Here is a 17,100-nt window from a genome sequence, read left to right as displayed (position 1 = left end):
GGTCTGATTCTTGATCAGCACCCTGCGAGGGCAATGTTGTGGTCTGAGTCAAAGGACCAGCATAGTAGTCTGGCTGTGGCTGTGCATCAGTGCACTCCATGTCAGATTCAACTTGTAATGGGCATGGACTGTTAACTGCTTCACTTTCTAAGCCAGGGACGGTATGTGTAAAGAGCTCCATGGAGTAACCCGTTGTGTCGCCTGCTGCATTCTTCTCTGTTGTTGTTTTTGCTGAAGAGGACAAGGAAGCGACTTGTCCCTGACCGTGAACATCCACTAACGACGCGCTGCTTTTACTTTTACCAGTTTCACGAGAGGAGGCAAAAGAGCTAGAGGCTGAGTCAGCAAGATAAGCCAAAACTTGCTCTTGATGCTCCGGCTTTAAAAGCGGTTTTCCTACTCCCAGAAAAGGGAGGGTTCGAGGCCTTGTGTAGCCAGACGACGAACCTGGCTCCACAGCTCCAGACTTAGGTGCAATATTTTTTTTCCCACGACCACCTGATGCTCCACCACTACCACTACCCTCATTACCAGCTGACAATGAACGCCCCCGGCCACGACCTCTTCCACCAGACTTCCTCATTGTTTTAAAAACGTTACCAAACGAACGGTATTTGTTGCTGTCACACAACTTACACGGGGAGCTATAACTTCAGTATGATTTAGCTACCCCTTTACAGGTGGGTGAGACCACAACGAAAATCAGCCACAATGTTACACACTCTGTTGTTGTTGGCAACAAATGAGATGGCACACACGCAGGACTGTCACTGAAGCGCAAATGTAAATATTTATCTCCCACTGATTTGTGTTTGTTTTTTTTAAAAGGGAGACTTCAGAAAAAAAAAATTAAAAAAAAATTATTTTTTACAGAAGAATTTATAAAACAAATAAAATAAAATGATTGTTTCAGGGAGAATTTAGGAAAAAAAAAAAAAAAAAGGCTTTGTAGGGCCCACTGAGTGAGAGAGGACGCACACAGGAGTCAGGAGTGGCACACAAGCCCAGAGGCCAATATTAATCTCCCACCGATTGATTTAGTTATTTTTTTTGGTAGATTTTGGAACCCAAATCAAGCAAAAAAATTAATAGGCTTTCTATGGCCCACAATTGGGGAGAGAGAGAGAGATGGCACACCCAGGAGTCAAGACTGGCACACAAGCAGAAGGGGCAATATGAATCTCCCACAGATTTTTTTTTTTTTTTTCAGGGAGACTTTAGAGAAAAAAAAATACAAAAAAAATGATTTTTTTCAGGAATAATTTAGAAACCAAAGAAAATAAAATGATTTTTTTCAGGGAGAATTTAGAAAACAAATAAAACAAAAAATAGGCTTTCTAGGGCCCACTGAGTGACAGATGACGCTCACAGGAGTCAGGAGTGGCACACAAGCCCAGAGGCCAATATTAATCTCCCACTGATTGATTTAGTGATTTTTTTTGGTAGATTTTGGAACCCAAATCAAGCAAAAAAATTAATAGGCTTTCTATGGCCCACTATTTGTGAGAGAGATGGCACGCTCAGGACTGGCACACAAGCCCAGAGGCCAATATTAATCTCCCATTTTTTTTTTTTCCAGGGAAAATTTATAAACCCAATAAAAAAAATAATAATAAATAGGCTTTCTATGGCCCACTATCTGAGAGAGAGAGATGGCACGCTTAGGACTGGCACACAAGCCCAAAGGCCAATATTAATCTCCCACTGATTGATTGATTGATTTTTTCAGGTAGAATTATGAACCCAAATCAACCAAAAAAATAAATAGGCTTTCTATGGCCCACTATTTGTGAGAGAGATGGCACGCTCAGGACTGGCACACAAGCCCAGAGGCCAATATTAATCTCCCACTTTTTTTTTTTTTCCAGGGAAAATTTATAAACCCAATAAAATAATAAAAAAATAGGCTTTCTATGGCCCACTATCTGAGAGAGAGAGAGATGGCACGCTTAGGACTGGCACACAAGCCCAAAGGCCAATATTAATCTCCCACTGATTGATTTATTGATTTTTTCAGGTAGAATTTAGAACCCAAATCAAGCAAAAAAATTAATAGGCTTTCTATGGCCCACTGAGTGAGAGATGGCACACACAGGAGTAAGGAGTGGCACACAAGCCCTGAGGCCAATATTTTTCTCCCACTGATTGATGTTGTGATTTTTTCTGGTAGATTTTGGAACCCAAATCAAGCAAAAAAATAAATAGGCTTTCTATGGCCCACTGAGTGAGAGATGACACAGACAGAGATGGCACTCTAGCAGAAATGTCAATCTTAATCTCCCACAAAAAAAAAAAAAAAAAAAAAAGGAACTGTCCTTCAATTACTATCTCCCTGCAGTAATCTCAGCCAGGTATGGCAGGCAGCAATAAGGAGTGGACTGATGCACAAATTAAATAAAAAGTGTGGACAAACAAACAAGATAGCTGTGCAGAAAGGAAGGAACAAGAGGATTTGTGCTTTGAAAAAAGCAGTTGGTTTGCACAGCGGCGTACACACAGCAATGCAGCTATCAGGGAGCCTTCTAGGGCAGCCCAATGAGCTACAGCGCTGAGGAAAAAAAAAAAAAAGGAGCTTCCACTGTCTCTGCACACCGAAGGTGGTGTTGGGCAGTGGAAATCGCTACAGCACAAGCGGTTTTGTGGTTAATGGACCCTGCCTAACGCTATCCCTGCTTCTGACGAAGCGGCAGCAACCTCTCCCTAAGCTCAGATCAGCAGCAGTAACATGGCGGTCGGCGGGAACTCCCCTTTATAGCCCCTGTGACGCCGCAGACAGCAAGCCAATCACTGCAATGCCCTTCTCAAAGATGGTGGGGACCAGGACCTATGTCATCACGCTGCCCACACTCTGCGTTTACCTTCATTGGCTGAGAAATGGCGCTTTTCGCGTCATTGAAACGCGACTTTGGCGAGAAAGTCGCGTACCGCATGGCCGACCACGCACAGGGGTCGGATCGGGTTTCATGAAACTCGACTTCGCCAAAAGTCGGCGACTTTTGAAAATGTTCGACCCGTTTCGCTCAACCCTACTTCATAACAGTTGCTACTTGCCCAGTACATGAATACTAGTTTTTACAACCATGTCTGACAGGATAAAACTGTGCTATTTACTTTCCAACAAATTCATGTGTTACTGTAGATTTATGCAAATTCTAATATAAATAACAAGTATTGATATATGAGGCATATTATCTTCTCCATCCCTACATGTATTTATTATATATCCAATAAGAGCGTGAATTATTGCATGCTGCATGTGACAAATTTTGTGTAAAAAAAAAAAAAAAAGTCACATTATTATCGCATCTGTGTTCAAGACTTTATTAGGCGTCTCTGTTGCAGATTACTGGAACGCTTTTTGGTAAAATATACACCATGAAACAAACTTTGTTGTCATCCTGACAGATGTTCCCGATAATAAAACAGTATGGAGGCCTTTTAGTTAAGAATATTCAGAAGAAAGCTGATCACAAAGAATGTATAGACATGAAGGAGTAAGTACACAGATTTATTAGTTTCCATACTCTACCACACAGTTGTTACCAGATTACTGCACATAAGGGCAGACTAGCCGGACACTGACTGAGTAGAGGGACCTGCCACATATATGTATTCAGACATACACCGATGCAACTGACAATGTAGGAAATATTATTATCTCTATATCTTGCACCACCAGTATTTGTTTTTCGTTGGAGTGCGGATACCCGGTAGTTGTATTCACCTATATTCATTGTCATAGTGGCACTCTTTATTCTGCCTCCTTCAGATAAACCCAGATGAGTAATGGTCATTAAATGTCTGCTGAAAATAGAGAAATTGTGGTGTCTTACAGATTACACAATGCATTATTAAAGTGCAGTACTTTGTATCATGCTGCTGACCACACTTCTGTACAACTGTGACGCTCAGGTCAGAGGGAGCAATGTCGTCAGTATTGTGTGCCGTCTGCATGAACAGTCACAGTGTTTTTTAATGTTTGGGGCATTATATATGGGGACCATCATACACTGGAGCATCATATATGGAGCATTATATATGGGGCACATTATACACTGGAGCATCATATATGGGGCCCATCATATATGGAGCATTATATATAGGGCCCACTATACACTGGAGCATCATATATGGGGCCCATCATATATGGAGCATTATATATAGGGCCCACTATACACTGGAGCATCATATATGGGGGCATCATATATGGGCCCCTCATACACTGAAGCATCATATACGGGGCCCATTATATATGGAGCATCATATGGGACTCATTATGTATGAACCAATATATGGGCCCCATCATATACTGTATGGAACATTATATGGGATGCATTATACTGCATGGAGCAATATATGGGGCTCATTATACTGTATGGAACAATATATGGGGCTTATTATATACTGTATGGAGCAATATATGGGGCTCATTATTTTGTATGGAGCGCATTTTTCTGTATGGAGCATTATATGTGGCTCATTATACTGCATAGAGTGTTATGATTAGGCAATTCAGTACCACAGTGAACATAGAGGTCAGAGCACATACAGTGATCTGACAATAATCCAAAAACATAGAGCGAGCTCTGAGACGTGGGAACTCTGTTGACCGCAATCCCTAATCCTATCCAACAACACTAGAGGCAGCCGTGGATTGCGCCTAACGCTACCTATGCAACTCGGCACAGCCTGAGAAACTAGCTAGCCTGAAGATAGAAAATAAGCCTACCTTGCCTCAGAGAAATACCCCAAAGGAAAAGGCAGCCCCCCACATATAATGACTGTGAGTAAGATGAAAAGACAAACGTAGAGATGAAATAGATTTAGCAAAGTGAGGCCCGACTTTCTGAACAGAGCGAGGATAGGAAAGGTAACTTTGCGGTCAACACAAAACCCTAAAAACCACGCAAAGGGGGCAAAAAGACCCTCCGTACCGAACTAACGGCACGGAGGTACACCCTCTGCGTCCCAGAGCTTCCAGCAAACAAATAGATAAGCTGGACAGAAGAAAAGCAAACAAAATAGCAAAGGAAAACTTAGCTATGCAGAGCAGCAGGCCACAGGAACGATCCAGGAGGAAAACAAGTCCAATACTGGAACATTGGCAGGAAGCCAGGATCAAAGCACTAGGTGGAGTTAAGTAGAGCAGCACCTAACGACCTCACCACATCACCTGAGGGAGGAAACTCAGAAGCCGCAGTACCACTTCCCTCCACCAACGGAAGCTTACAGAGAGAATCAGCCGAAGTACCACTTGTGACCACAGGAGGGAGCTCTGCCACAGAATTCACAACAATAGAGCATTATATGGGGTTCATTTATTCTGTATGGAGCAATATATGGGGTTCATTATTCTGTATGGAGCAATATATGGGGTTCATTTATTCTGTATGGAGCAATATGTGGGGCTCAATATTCTGTATGGAGCCCATTTTTCTGTATGGAGCATTATATGTGGCTCATTATACTGCATAGAGCATTATATGGGGTTCATTTATTCTGTATGGAGCATTATATGTGGCTCATTATTCTGTATGAAGCAATATATGGGGTTCATTTATTCTGTATTGAGCAATATATTGGGTTCATTATTCTGTATGGAGCACTATGTGGTGCCATAATACTGTATGGAGGACTATACTGTCTGGTTTCTGAACTATTGTGGAATGTACAATAGATATCACTCATGTCATGTAAGACGTAAGTTAAATCTTTGGTATTGTGCTATACCTATATTTCTCTGCTGTATATGTGCATCATGAATTGTGGTAAATGTTAAAAGGACCCATGACACTTTCGTCCGGGGTCCAAAAAAACCCGGACCCGGCCCTGGGGTCTTGGGTTTATTTATCTCAGACTTGTATTTCACCATTTTGTCATTTCAGCATATTTGGAAGCTACAGCATGGACATTGTCCTGAGCACATTCTTCAGTGTGAATGTGGATTCATTGAACAATCCCAATGATCCATTTGTGACCAATGGAAGAAAACTTTTCAACTTCTCCTTTTTTAACCCTCTGTTCTTAACATGTAAGTTAATACACTATATATATATATATATATATATATATATATATATATATATATATATATATATATATATATATATATATATATACTAGACTGTGGCCCGATTCAAACGCATCGGGTATTCTAGAATATGCATGTCCACGTAGTATATGGACAATGATGATTCCAGAATTCGCGGCAGACTGTGCCCGTCGCTGATTGGTCGAGGCAACCTTTATGACATCATCGTCGCCATGGCAACCATTATGACATCTACATCGATACTGTGTCCGTCGCTGTATCAGAAACGTGGGATTTCTACGTCCTTTATGACATCATCGTCGCTGTGCCCGTTGCTGATTGGTCGAGGCCTGGCGGCATCGACCAATCAGACGCGGGATGTCTACGTCCTTTATGACATCGTCGTCGCTATGCCCGTCGCTGATTGGTCGAGGCCGCCAGGCCTCGACCAATCAGAGACGCGGGATTTCTACGTCGATGCTGTGCCGGTCTCTGATTGGTCGAGGCCTGGCAGCCTCGACCAATCAGAGACGCGGGATTTCCAGGACAGAAAGACAGACAGACAGACAGAAAGACAGATGTCATGATTCCAATGGCAGGGATTCACAAAAGGACAAGCACAAACGAGCTCTAGGGTGATGGAACCTGAGCTGACCGCGACCCTAAACCTGAACACACAAATAACAATAGCCGGGGAACGTGCCTACGTTGATCCTAGACGTCTCGCACCAGCCGAAGATCTAACTTCCCCTATTAGAAGAAACACAGACCTCTCTTGCCTCCAGAGAAATACCCCACAGAAATAGCAGCCCCCCACATATAATGACGGTGAAATGAGGGGAAGGCACATACACAGTATGAAAACAGATTCAGCAAAATGAGGCCCGCTAAAACTAGATAGCAGAGGATACAAAAGTAAACTGCGCGGTCAGCAAAAAACCCTTCAAAAAACCATCCTGTAATTACTTGAACTCATGTTCCAACTCATGGAACATGAGGAGCAATTATAGCCCACTAGAGCAACCAGCAGCAAAGAAACAATTACATGCAAGCTGGACAAGACAAAAATAAAGCAAAACGAGAAACAAGAAAATCAAAAACTTAGCTATTCCTGAAGATTACTGAAGCCAGAAGCTGAGGTAACAAAACACTCTGATAACCTTGATAGCCGGCGGGGAAATGACAAGAAAGCCCGGTTAAATAGGAAACTCCCAAATCCTAATAGAACAGGTGGACACCAGAGACAGCAGAACACAAATCACCCAGTACCATCAGTAACCACCAGAGGGAGCCCAAAAACAGAACTCACAACAGTACCCCCCCTTGAGGAGGGGTCACCGAACCCTCACGAGAACCACCAGGGCGACCAGGATGAGCCCTATGAAAAGCACGGACCAAATCATCAGCATGAACATCAGAGGCAACCACCCAAGAATTATCCTCCTGACCATAACCCTTCCACTTGACCAAATATTGGAGTTTCCGTCTGGAAACACGAGAATCCAAGATCTTCTCCACAACATACTCCAATTCTCCCTCCACCAGCACCGGAGCAGGAGGCTCAAGCGAAGGAACAACAGGTACCTCATACCTCCGCAACAACGACCGATGGAACACATTATGAATAGCAAACGATGCCGGGAGATCCAAACGAAACGACACAGGGTTAAGAATTTCCAAGATCCTATAAGGACCGATGAACCGAGGCTTGAACTTAGGAGAAGAGACCTTCATAGGAACAAAACGAGAAGACAACCACACCAAGTCCCCAACACGAAGTCGAGGACCCACGCGGCGACGGCGATTAGCAAACTGCTGAGCCTTCTCCTGGGACAGCTTCAAATTGTCCACCACATGACTCCAAATCCGATGCAACCCATCCACCACCATGTCCACTCCAGGACAATCAGAAGGCTCCACCTGACCAGAGGAAAAACGAGGATGAAACCCCGAATTACAAAAGAAAGGAGAAACCAAGGTAGCAGAACTAGCCCGATTATTAAGGGCAAACTCGGCCAGCGGCAAAAAGGTAACCCAGTCATCCTGATCAGCAGAAACAAAACACCTCAAATAAGTTTCCAAGGTCTGATTAGTTCGCTCCGACTGGCCATTCGTCTGAGGGTGGAATGCAGACGAAAAGGACAAATCAATGCCCATCTTAGCACAGAACGTCCGCCAAAATCTAGACACAAACTGGGATCCCCTGTCAGAAACGATGTTCTCCGGAATCCCATGCAAACGAACCACGTTCTGGAAAAACAGAGGGACCAACTCAGAGGAGGAAGGCAACTTAGGCAAGGGTACAAGATGAACCATTTTAGAAAAGCGGTCACACACAACCCAGATGACGGACATTTTTTGAGAGACAGGGAGATCCGAAATAAAGTCCATGGAAATGTGCGTCCAAGGCCTCTTCGGGATAGGCAAAGGTGACAACAATCCACTGGCTCGAGAACAGCAAGGCTTAGCCCGAGCACAAACCTCACAAGACTGCACCAAAGAACGCACATCCCTCGACAAGGAAGGCCACCAAAAAGACCTGGCCACCAAGTCTCTAGTACCAAATATTCCAGGATGACCTGCCAACGCAGAAGAATGGACCTCGGAGATGACTCTACTGGTCCAACTATCCGGAACAAACAGTCTCTCAGGCGGACAACGATCAGGTTTACCCGCCTGAAACTCCTGCAAAGCACGTCGCAAGTCTGGGAAGACGGCCGACAAAATCACCCCATCCCTAAGGATACCAGTGGGCTCAGAATTTCCAGGGGAGTCAGGCACAAAACTCCTAGAAAGAGCATCCGCCTTCACATTCTTTGAACCTGGCAGGTATGAAACCACAAAATTGAAACGAGAGAAAAACAGTGACCAACGAGCCTGTCTAGGATTCAGACGCCTGGCAGACTCAAGGTAAATCAGATTTTTGTGATCAGTCAAGACCACCACACGATGTCTAGCACCCTCCAGCCAATGACGCCACTCCTCAAATGCCCACTTCATGGCCAAAAGTTCCCGATTACCCACATCATAATTCCGCTCAGCGGGCGAAAATTTTCTAGAAAAGAACGCACATGGCTTCATCACCGAGCAATCGGAGCTTCTCTGTGACAAAACCGCCCCCGCTCCAATCTCGGAAGCATCAACCTCAACTTGGAAAGGAAGCGAAACATCAGGCTGACGCAACACAGGAGCAGAAGAAAACCGGCGTTTAAGTTCCTGAAAGGGCTCCACAGCCGCAGGAGACCAATCAGCAACATCAGCACCCTTCTTAGTCAAATCCGTCAAAGGCTTAACAACACTAGAAAAATTAGTTATAAAACGACGATAGAAATTAGCAAAGCCCAAGAACTTCTGCAGACTCTTAAGGGATGCAGGCTGCGTCCAGTCACAAATAGCCCGAACCTTGACGGGATCCATCTCAATAGTAGAAGGGGAAAAAATATACCCCAAGAAAGAAATCTTCTGGACTCCAAAGAGACACTTTGAGCCCTTTACAAACAAGGAATTAGCCCGCAGGACCTGAAACACCTTCCTGACCTGCTGAACATGAGACTCCCAGTCATCAGAAAAAAACAAAATATCATCCAAATACACAATCATAAATTTATCCAGATATTCACGGAAAATATCGTGCATAAAGGACTGGAAGACTGAAGGAGCATTAGAAAGTCCGAAAGGCATCACCAAATACTCAAAATGGCCCTCAGGCGTATTTAAAGCTGTTTTCCACTCATCACCTTGCTTTATTCGTATAAGATTATACGCACCCCGACGATCAATCTTAGTGAACCATTTAGCCCCCTTAATGCGAGCAAACAAATCAGTCAACAAAGGCAAAGGATACTGATATTTTACGGTAATCTTATTCAAAAGACGATAATCTATACAAGGCCTTAAGGACCCATCTTTTTTGGCCACGAAAAAAAAACCTGCTCCCAAAGGGGACGAAGATGGACGGATATGTCCCTTTTCCAAGGACTCTTTAACATAATCCCGCATAGCAGTATGCTCTGGCCCTGTAAGATTGAACAAACGACCTTTAGGAAATTTACTACCAGGAATTAAATCTATAGCACAATCGCAATCCCTGTGAGGAGGAAGCGAACTGAGCTTAGGCTCCTCAAAAACATCCCGATAATCAGACAAAAATACAGGAACCTCAGAAGGAGTAGATGAAGCGATAGAAATCGGAGGTGCATCATCATGAACCCCCTGACATCCCCAGCTTAACACAGACATTGTTTTCCAGTCAAGGACTGGATTATGAGTTTGTAACCATGGCAGACCAAGTACTAGAACATCATGTAAATTATACAATACCAGGAAGCGAATCATCTCCTGATGAACGGGAGTCATACGCATGGTCACTTGTGTCCAGTACTGAGGTTTATTCATAGCCAAAGGTGTAGAGTCAATTCCCTTCAAAGGAATAGGGACTTCCAGAGGCTCAAGACTAAACCCACATCGCTTGGCAAATGACCAATCCATAAGACTCAGGGCAGCGCCTGAATCTACATAGACATCGACGGAAATGGATGATAATGAGCAAATCAGAGTCACAGACAGAATGAACTTAGACTGTAACGTACTAATGGCAACAGACTTATCAACCTTTTTTGTGCGTTTAGAGCATGCTGATATAACATGAGCTGAATCACCACAATAAAAGCACAACCCATTTTTCCGCCTATAGTTTTGCCATTCACTTCTAGACTGAACTCTATCACATTGCATTGTCTCAAGTGCCTGTTCAGAAGACACCGCCAAATGGTGCACAGGTTTGCGCTCCCGTAAACGCCGATCAATCTGAATAGCCATAGTCATAGACTCATTCAGACCCGTAGGCGCAGGGAACCCCACCATAACATCTTTAATGGCCTCAGAAAGGCCATCTCTGAACTTTGCAGCCAGGGCGCACTCATTCCACTGAGTAAGCACTGACCATTTCCGAAATTTTTGACAATATATTTCTGCTTCATCTTGCCCCTGAGAGAGAGCTAATAAAGCTTTTTCAGCCTGAATCTCCTGGTTAGGTTCCTCATAGAGCAAACCCAATGCCAGAAAAAACGCATCCACATTAAGCAACGCAGGATCCCCTGGTGCCAATGCAAATGCCCAATTTTGAGGGTCACCCCGCAGGAAAGATATAATAATCTTAACCTGCTGAGCAGGGTCTCCAGAAGAGCGAAATTTCAAAGAAAGGAACAGCTTGCAATTGTTCCTAAAATTCAGAAAACTAGATCTATCTCCAGCAAAGAACTCTGGAATAGGAATTCTAGGTTCAGACATAGGAGCATGTACAACAAAATCTTGTATATTTTGAACCTTAGCAGCAAGATTATTCAAGCTGGAAGCTAAACTCTGGACGTCCATGATAAACAGCTAAGGTCAGAGCCATTCAAGAATTAAGAGGAGGAAAGAAAAAAAATCAGCCAGGCTGCAATTAAGGCTAGGCAGCAACCTCAGAGGAGAGAAAAAAAAAAAAAAACTTCCTCAGACTACTTTTCCTCCTACTTCAGCCCAAACATTTTTGGCCGGCTATACTGTCATGATTCCAATGGCAGGGAATCACAAAAGGACAAGCACAAACGAGCTCTAGGGTGATGGAACCTGAGCTGACCGCGACCCTAAACCTGAACACACAAATAACAATAGCCGGGGAACGTGCCTACGTTGATCCTAGACGTCTCGCACCAGCCGAAGATTTAACTTCCCCTATTAGAAGAAACACAGACCTCTCTTGCCTCCAGAGAAATACCCCACAGAAATAGCAGCCCCCCACATATAATGACGGTGAAATGAGAGGAAGGCACATACACAGTATGAAAACAGATTCAGCAAAATGAGGCCCGCTAAAACTAGATAGCAGAGGATACAAAAGTAAACTGCGCGGTCAGCAAAAAACCCTTCAAAAAACCATCCTGTAATTACTTGAACTCATGTTCCAACTCATGGAACATGAGGAGCAATTACAGCCCACTAGAGCAACCAGCAGCAAAGAAACAATTACATGCAAGCTGGACAAGACAAAAATAAAGCAAAACGAGAAACAAGAAAATCAAAAACTTAGCTATTCCTGAAGATTACTGAAGCCAGAAGCTGAGGTAACAAAACACTCTGATAACCTTGATAGCCGGCGGGGAAATGACAAGAAAGCCCGGTTAAATAGGAAACTCCCAAATCCTAATAGAACAGGTGGACACCAGAGACAGCAGAACACAAATCACCCAGTACCATCAGTAACCACCAGAGGGAGCCCAAAAACAGAACTCACAACAGACAGACAGACAGACAGACGGAAAAATCCTTAGACAATTATATATATAGATATATATATATCTAATAGAGATAGATAAACAACTTTTTACCTGGTGTAAATATTGCCGTTCTTCAATAATCCGGAGTGGGTCATTATTTGTTTTCATGCCTAGCTGTCCCTGAGATGTGGCCTCCTCGTCCCTGTACATATTGCTCGCCTTGAGGACCACAGCTGATTGGCTAAAAAGACTCCCATAGAGCATAGTTGTGAAACATGCTCACTTTACTAAAATGACTAGATTAATATACAGGAAAGAGAACGCCATATCTCAGGAATACAGAGGCACAAGAAGAAAAGAAAATTAACATCAGTGTTATGAATAGGGTATTCAGAACCACAATGGACCTTGAAGTTCAGAGCACACAAAGTGACCTGACAATTACCAAAAACATAGGACGAGCTCTGAGACGTGGGAACTCTGCTGACCGCAATCCCTAATCCTATCCAACCACACTAAAGGTAGCCGTGGAGCGCTCCTGACCAGACCTATGCGCCTCGAGCACAGCCTGAGAAACTAGCTAGCCCTGAAGATAGAAAAATAAGCCTACCTTGCCTCAGAGAAATTCCCCAAAGGAAAAGGCAGCCCCCCACATATAATGACTGTGAGTTGAGATGAAAATACAAACGCAGAGATGAAATAGATTTAGCAAAGTGAGGCCCAACTTACTGAACAGACCGAAGATAGGAAAGATTGCTTTGCGGTCAACACAAAACCCTACAAACAACCACGCAGAAAGGGCAAAAAGACCCTCCGCACCGACTAACGGTACGGAGGTGCTCCCTCTGCGTCCCAGAGCTTCCAGCAAGCAAGCAAAACCAATATAGCAAGCTGGACAGAAAAAATAGCAAACAAAAATAACACAAGCAAAACTTAGCTTATGCAGGATAGACAGGCCACAGGAATGATCGAGGAGAAAGCAAGACCAATACTAGAACATTGACTGGAGGCCAGGATCAAAGCACTAGGTGGAGTTAAATAGAGCAGCACCTAACGACTTAACCTCATCACCTGAGGAAGGAAACTCAGAAGCCGCAGTACCACTCTCATCCACCAAAGGAAGCTCATAGACAGAACCAGCCGAAGTACCACTCACGACCACAGGAGGGAGCTTAGCCACAGAATTCACAACAGTACCCCCCCTTGAGGAGGGGTCACCGAACCCTCACCAGAGCCCCCAGGCCGACCAGGATGAGCCATATGAAAGGCACGAACCAGATCGGCAGCATGGACATCAGAGGCAAAGACCCAGGAATTATCTTCCTGACCATAACCTTTCCACTTAACCAGATACTGGAGTTTCCGTCTCGAAACACGAGAATCCAAAATCTTCTCCACTATATACTCCAACTCCCCTTCAACCAAAACCAGAGCAGGAGGATCAATAGATGGAACCACAGGTGCCACGTATCTCCGCAACAATGACCTATGGAACACGTTATGGATGGAAAAAGAAGCTGGAAGAGTCAAACGAAAAGACACAGGATTAAGAACCTCAGAAATCCTATATGGATCAATGAAACGAGGCTTAAACTTAGGAGAGGAAACCTTCATAGGAATATAACGAGATGACAACCAAACCAAATCCCCAACACGAAGTCGGGGACCCACACAGCGCCTGCGGTTAGCAAAACGTTGAGCCTTCTCCTGGGACAAAGTCAAATTGTCCACTACATGAGTCCAAATCTGCTGCAACCTATCCACCACAGTATCCACACCAGGACAGTCCGAAGACTCAACCTGCCCTGAAGAGAAACGAGGGTGGAACCCAGAATTGCAGAAAAACGGCGAAACCAAAGTAGCCGAGCTGGTCCGATTATTAAGGGCGAACTCAGCCAAAGGCAAAAAGGACACCCAATCATCCTGATCGGCAGAAACAAAACATCTCAGATATGTTTCCAAGGTCTGATTGGTTCGTTCAGTCTGGCCATTTGTCTGAGGATGGAAAGCCGAGGAAAAAGACAAATCAATGCCCATCCTAGCACAAAAGGCTCGCCAAAACCTCGAAACAAACTGGGAACCTCTGTCAGAAACGATGTTCTCTGGAATGCCATGTAAACGAACCACATGCTGGAAAAACAATGGCACCAAATCAGAGGAGGAAGGCAATTTAGACAAGGGCACCAAATGGACCATCTTAGAGAAGCGATCACAAACCACCCAAATGACCGACATTCTTTGAGAGACGGGGAGATCCGAAATAAAATCCATAGAGATATGTGTCCAAGGCCTCTTCGGGACCGACAAGGGCAAAAGCAACCCACTGGCACGAGAACAGCAGGGCTTAGCCCGAGCACAAATCCCACAGGACTGCACAAAAGAACGCACATCCCGCGACAGAGACGGCCACCAAAAGGATCTAGCCACGAAATCTCTGGTACCAAAGATTCCAGGATGACCAGCCAACACCGAACAATGTACCTCAGAGATAACTCTACTCGTCCACCTATCAGGGACAAACAGTTTCTCCGCTGGGCAACGGTCAGGTCTATTAGCCTGAAATTTTTGCAGCACCCGCCGCAAATCAGGGGAGATGGCAGACAAAATTACCCCCTCTTTGAGAATACCCGCCGGCTCAGGCAAACCCGGAGAATCGGGCACAAAACTCCTAGACAGGGCATCCGCCTTCACGTTTTTAGAGCCCGGAAGGTACGAAACCACAAAGTCAAAACGGGAGAAAAACAGCGACCAACGAGCCTGTCTAGGATTCAACCGTTTGGCAGACTCGAGATAAGTCAAGTTCTTGTGATCAGTCAAGACCACCACGCGATGCTTAGCTCCTTCAAGCCAATGACGCCACTCCTCGAATGCCCACTTCATGGCTAGCAACTCTCGATTGCCAACATCATAATTTCGCTCAGCAGGCGAAAATTTCCTGGAAAAGAAGGCGCATGGTTTCATCACCGAGCAATCAGAACTTCTCTGTGACAAAACAGCCCCTGCTCCAATTTCAGAAGCATCAACCTCGACCTGGAATGGAAGCGAAACATCTGGTTGGCACAACACAGGGGCAGAAGAAAAACAACGCTTCAACTCCTGAAAAGCTTCCACAGCAGCAGAAGACCAATTGACCACATCAGCACCCTTCTTGGTTAAATCAGTCAACGGTTTAGCAATACTAGAAAAATTATTGATGAAGCGACGATAAAAATTAGCAAAGCCCAGGAACTTCTGCAGACTCTTCAGAGATGTTGGCTGAGTCCAATCATAAATGGCCTGAACTTTAACAGGGTCCATCTCGATAGTAGAAGGAGAAAAAATGAACCCCAAAAATTAAACCTTCTGAACACCAAAGAGACACTTTGACCCCTTCACAAACAAAGAATTAGCACGCAGGACCTGGAACACCATTCTGACCTGCTTCACATGAGACTCCCAATCATCCGAGAAGACCAAAATATCATCCAAGTATACAATCAGGAATTTATCCAGGTACTCTCGGAAGATGTCATGCATAAAGGAATGAAACACTGATGGAGCATTAGAAAGCCCGAATGGCATAACCAGGTACTCAAAATGGCCTTCGGGCGTATTAAATGCTGTTTTCCATTCATCGCCCCGTTTAATACGCACAAGATTATATGCACCACGAAGATCTATCTTGGTGAACCAACTAGCCCCCTTAATCCGAGCAAACAAATCAGACAGCAGCGGCAAGGGGTACTGAAATTTGACCGTAATTTTATTTAGAAGGCGGTAATCAATACAAGGTCTCAGCGAACCATCCTTCTTGGCCACAAAAAAGAACCCCGCTCCCAATGGCGACGATGACGGGCGAATATGACCCTTCTCCAAAGACTCCTTCACGTAACTCCGCATAGCGGCGTGATCAGGTACAGACAAATTAAACAGTCGACCTTTAGGAAACTTACTACCAGGAATCAAATCGATAGCACAATCACAATCCCTATGCGGAGGTAGGGCATTGGACTTGGGCTCATCGAATACATCCCGGTAATCAGACAAGAACTCTGGGACCTCAGAAGGGGTGGATGATGAGATAGACAGAAATGGAACATCACCATGTACCCCCTGACAACCCCAGCTGGACACAGACATTGATTTCCAATCTAATACTGGGTTATGGACTTGTAGCCATGGCAACCCCAACAAGACCACATCATGCAGATTATGCAACACCAGAAAGCGAATATCCTCCTGGTGCGCAGGAGCCATGCACATGGTCAGCTGGGTCCAATACTGAGGCTTATTCTTGGCCAAAGGCGTAGCATCAATTCCTCTCAATGGAATAGGACACTGCAAGGGCTCCAAGACAAACCCACAGCGCCTAGCAAACTCCAAGTCCATCAAATTCAGGGCAGCGCCTGAATCCACAAATGCCATGACAGAATAGGAAGACAAAGAGCAGATCAAAGTAACGGACAAAAGAAATTTCGACTGTACCGTACCAATGGTGGCAGACCTAGCGAACCGCTTAGTGCGCTTAGGACAATCGGAGATAGCATGAGTGGAATCACCACAGTAGAAACACAGCCCATTCTGATGTCTGTGTTCTTGCCTTTCAGCTCTGGTCAAAGTCCTATCGCACTGCATAGGCTCAGGTTTATGCTCAGATAATACCGCCAAATGGTGCACAGATTTACGCTCAAGCAAGCGTCGACCGATCTGAATGGCCAAAGACATAGACTCATTCAGACCAGCAGGCATAGGAAATCCCACCATGACATCCTTAAGGGCTTCAGAGAGACCCTTTCTGAAAATAGCTGCCAGCGCACATTCATTCCATTGAGT

The 17,100-nt window shown here is 44.6% G+C and overlaps 1 protein-coding gene across 3 annotated transcripts in view; it reads left to right on the top strand.

The window, feature by feature from the left end:
- LOC138656927 (cytochrome P450 3A29-like) overlaps positions 1 to 17,100 on the top strand; it is a 101,268-nt gene that overhangs the window by 51,464 nt on the left and 32,704 nt on the right. For all 3 annotated transcript variants that reach the window (XM_069744277.1, XM_069744278.1, XM_069744279.1), the window contains 2 exons: positions 3,406 to 3,494; positions 5,886 to 6,031. In XM_069744277.1, the coding sequence (XP_069600378.1) occupies positions 3,406 to 3,494; positions 5,886 to 6,031 (235 nt within the window). The remainder of the gene's footprint in view (positions 1 to 3,405; positions 3,495 to 5,885; positions 6,032 to 17,100) is intronic.

Source organism: Ranitomeya imitator, chromosome 1 (genome assembly GCF_032444005.1).
Source record: "Ranitomeya imitator isolate aRanImi1 chromosome 1, aRanImi1.pri, whole genome shotgun sequence".
NCBI classification, from domain to species: Eukaryota; Metazoa; Chordata; class Amphibia; order Anura; family Dendrobatidae; genus Ranitomeya; species Ranitomeya imitator.
Note: the sequence above shows the minus strand (reverse complement) of the source record. Positions and strands in the feature narration are given on the sequence as shown.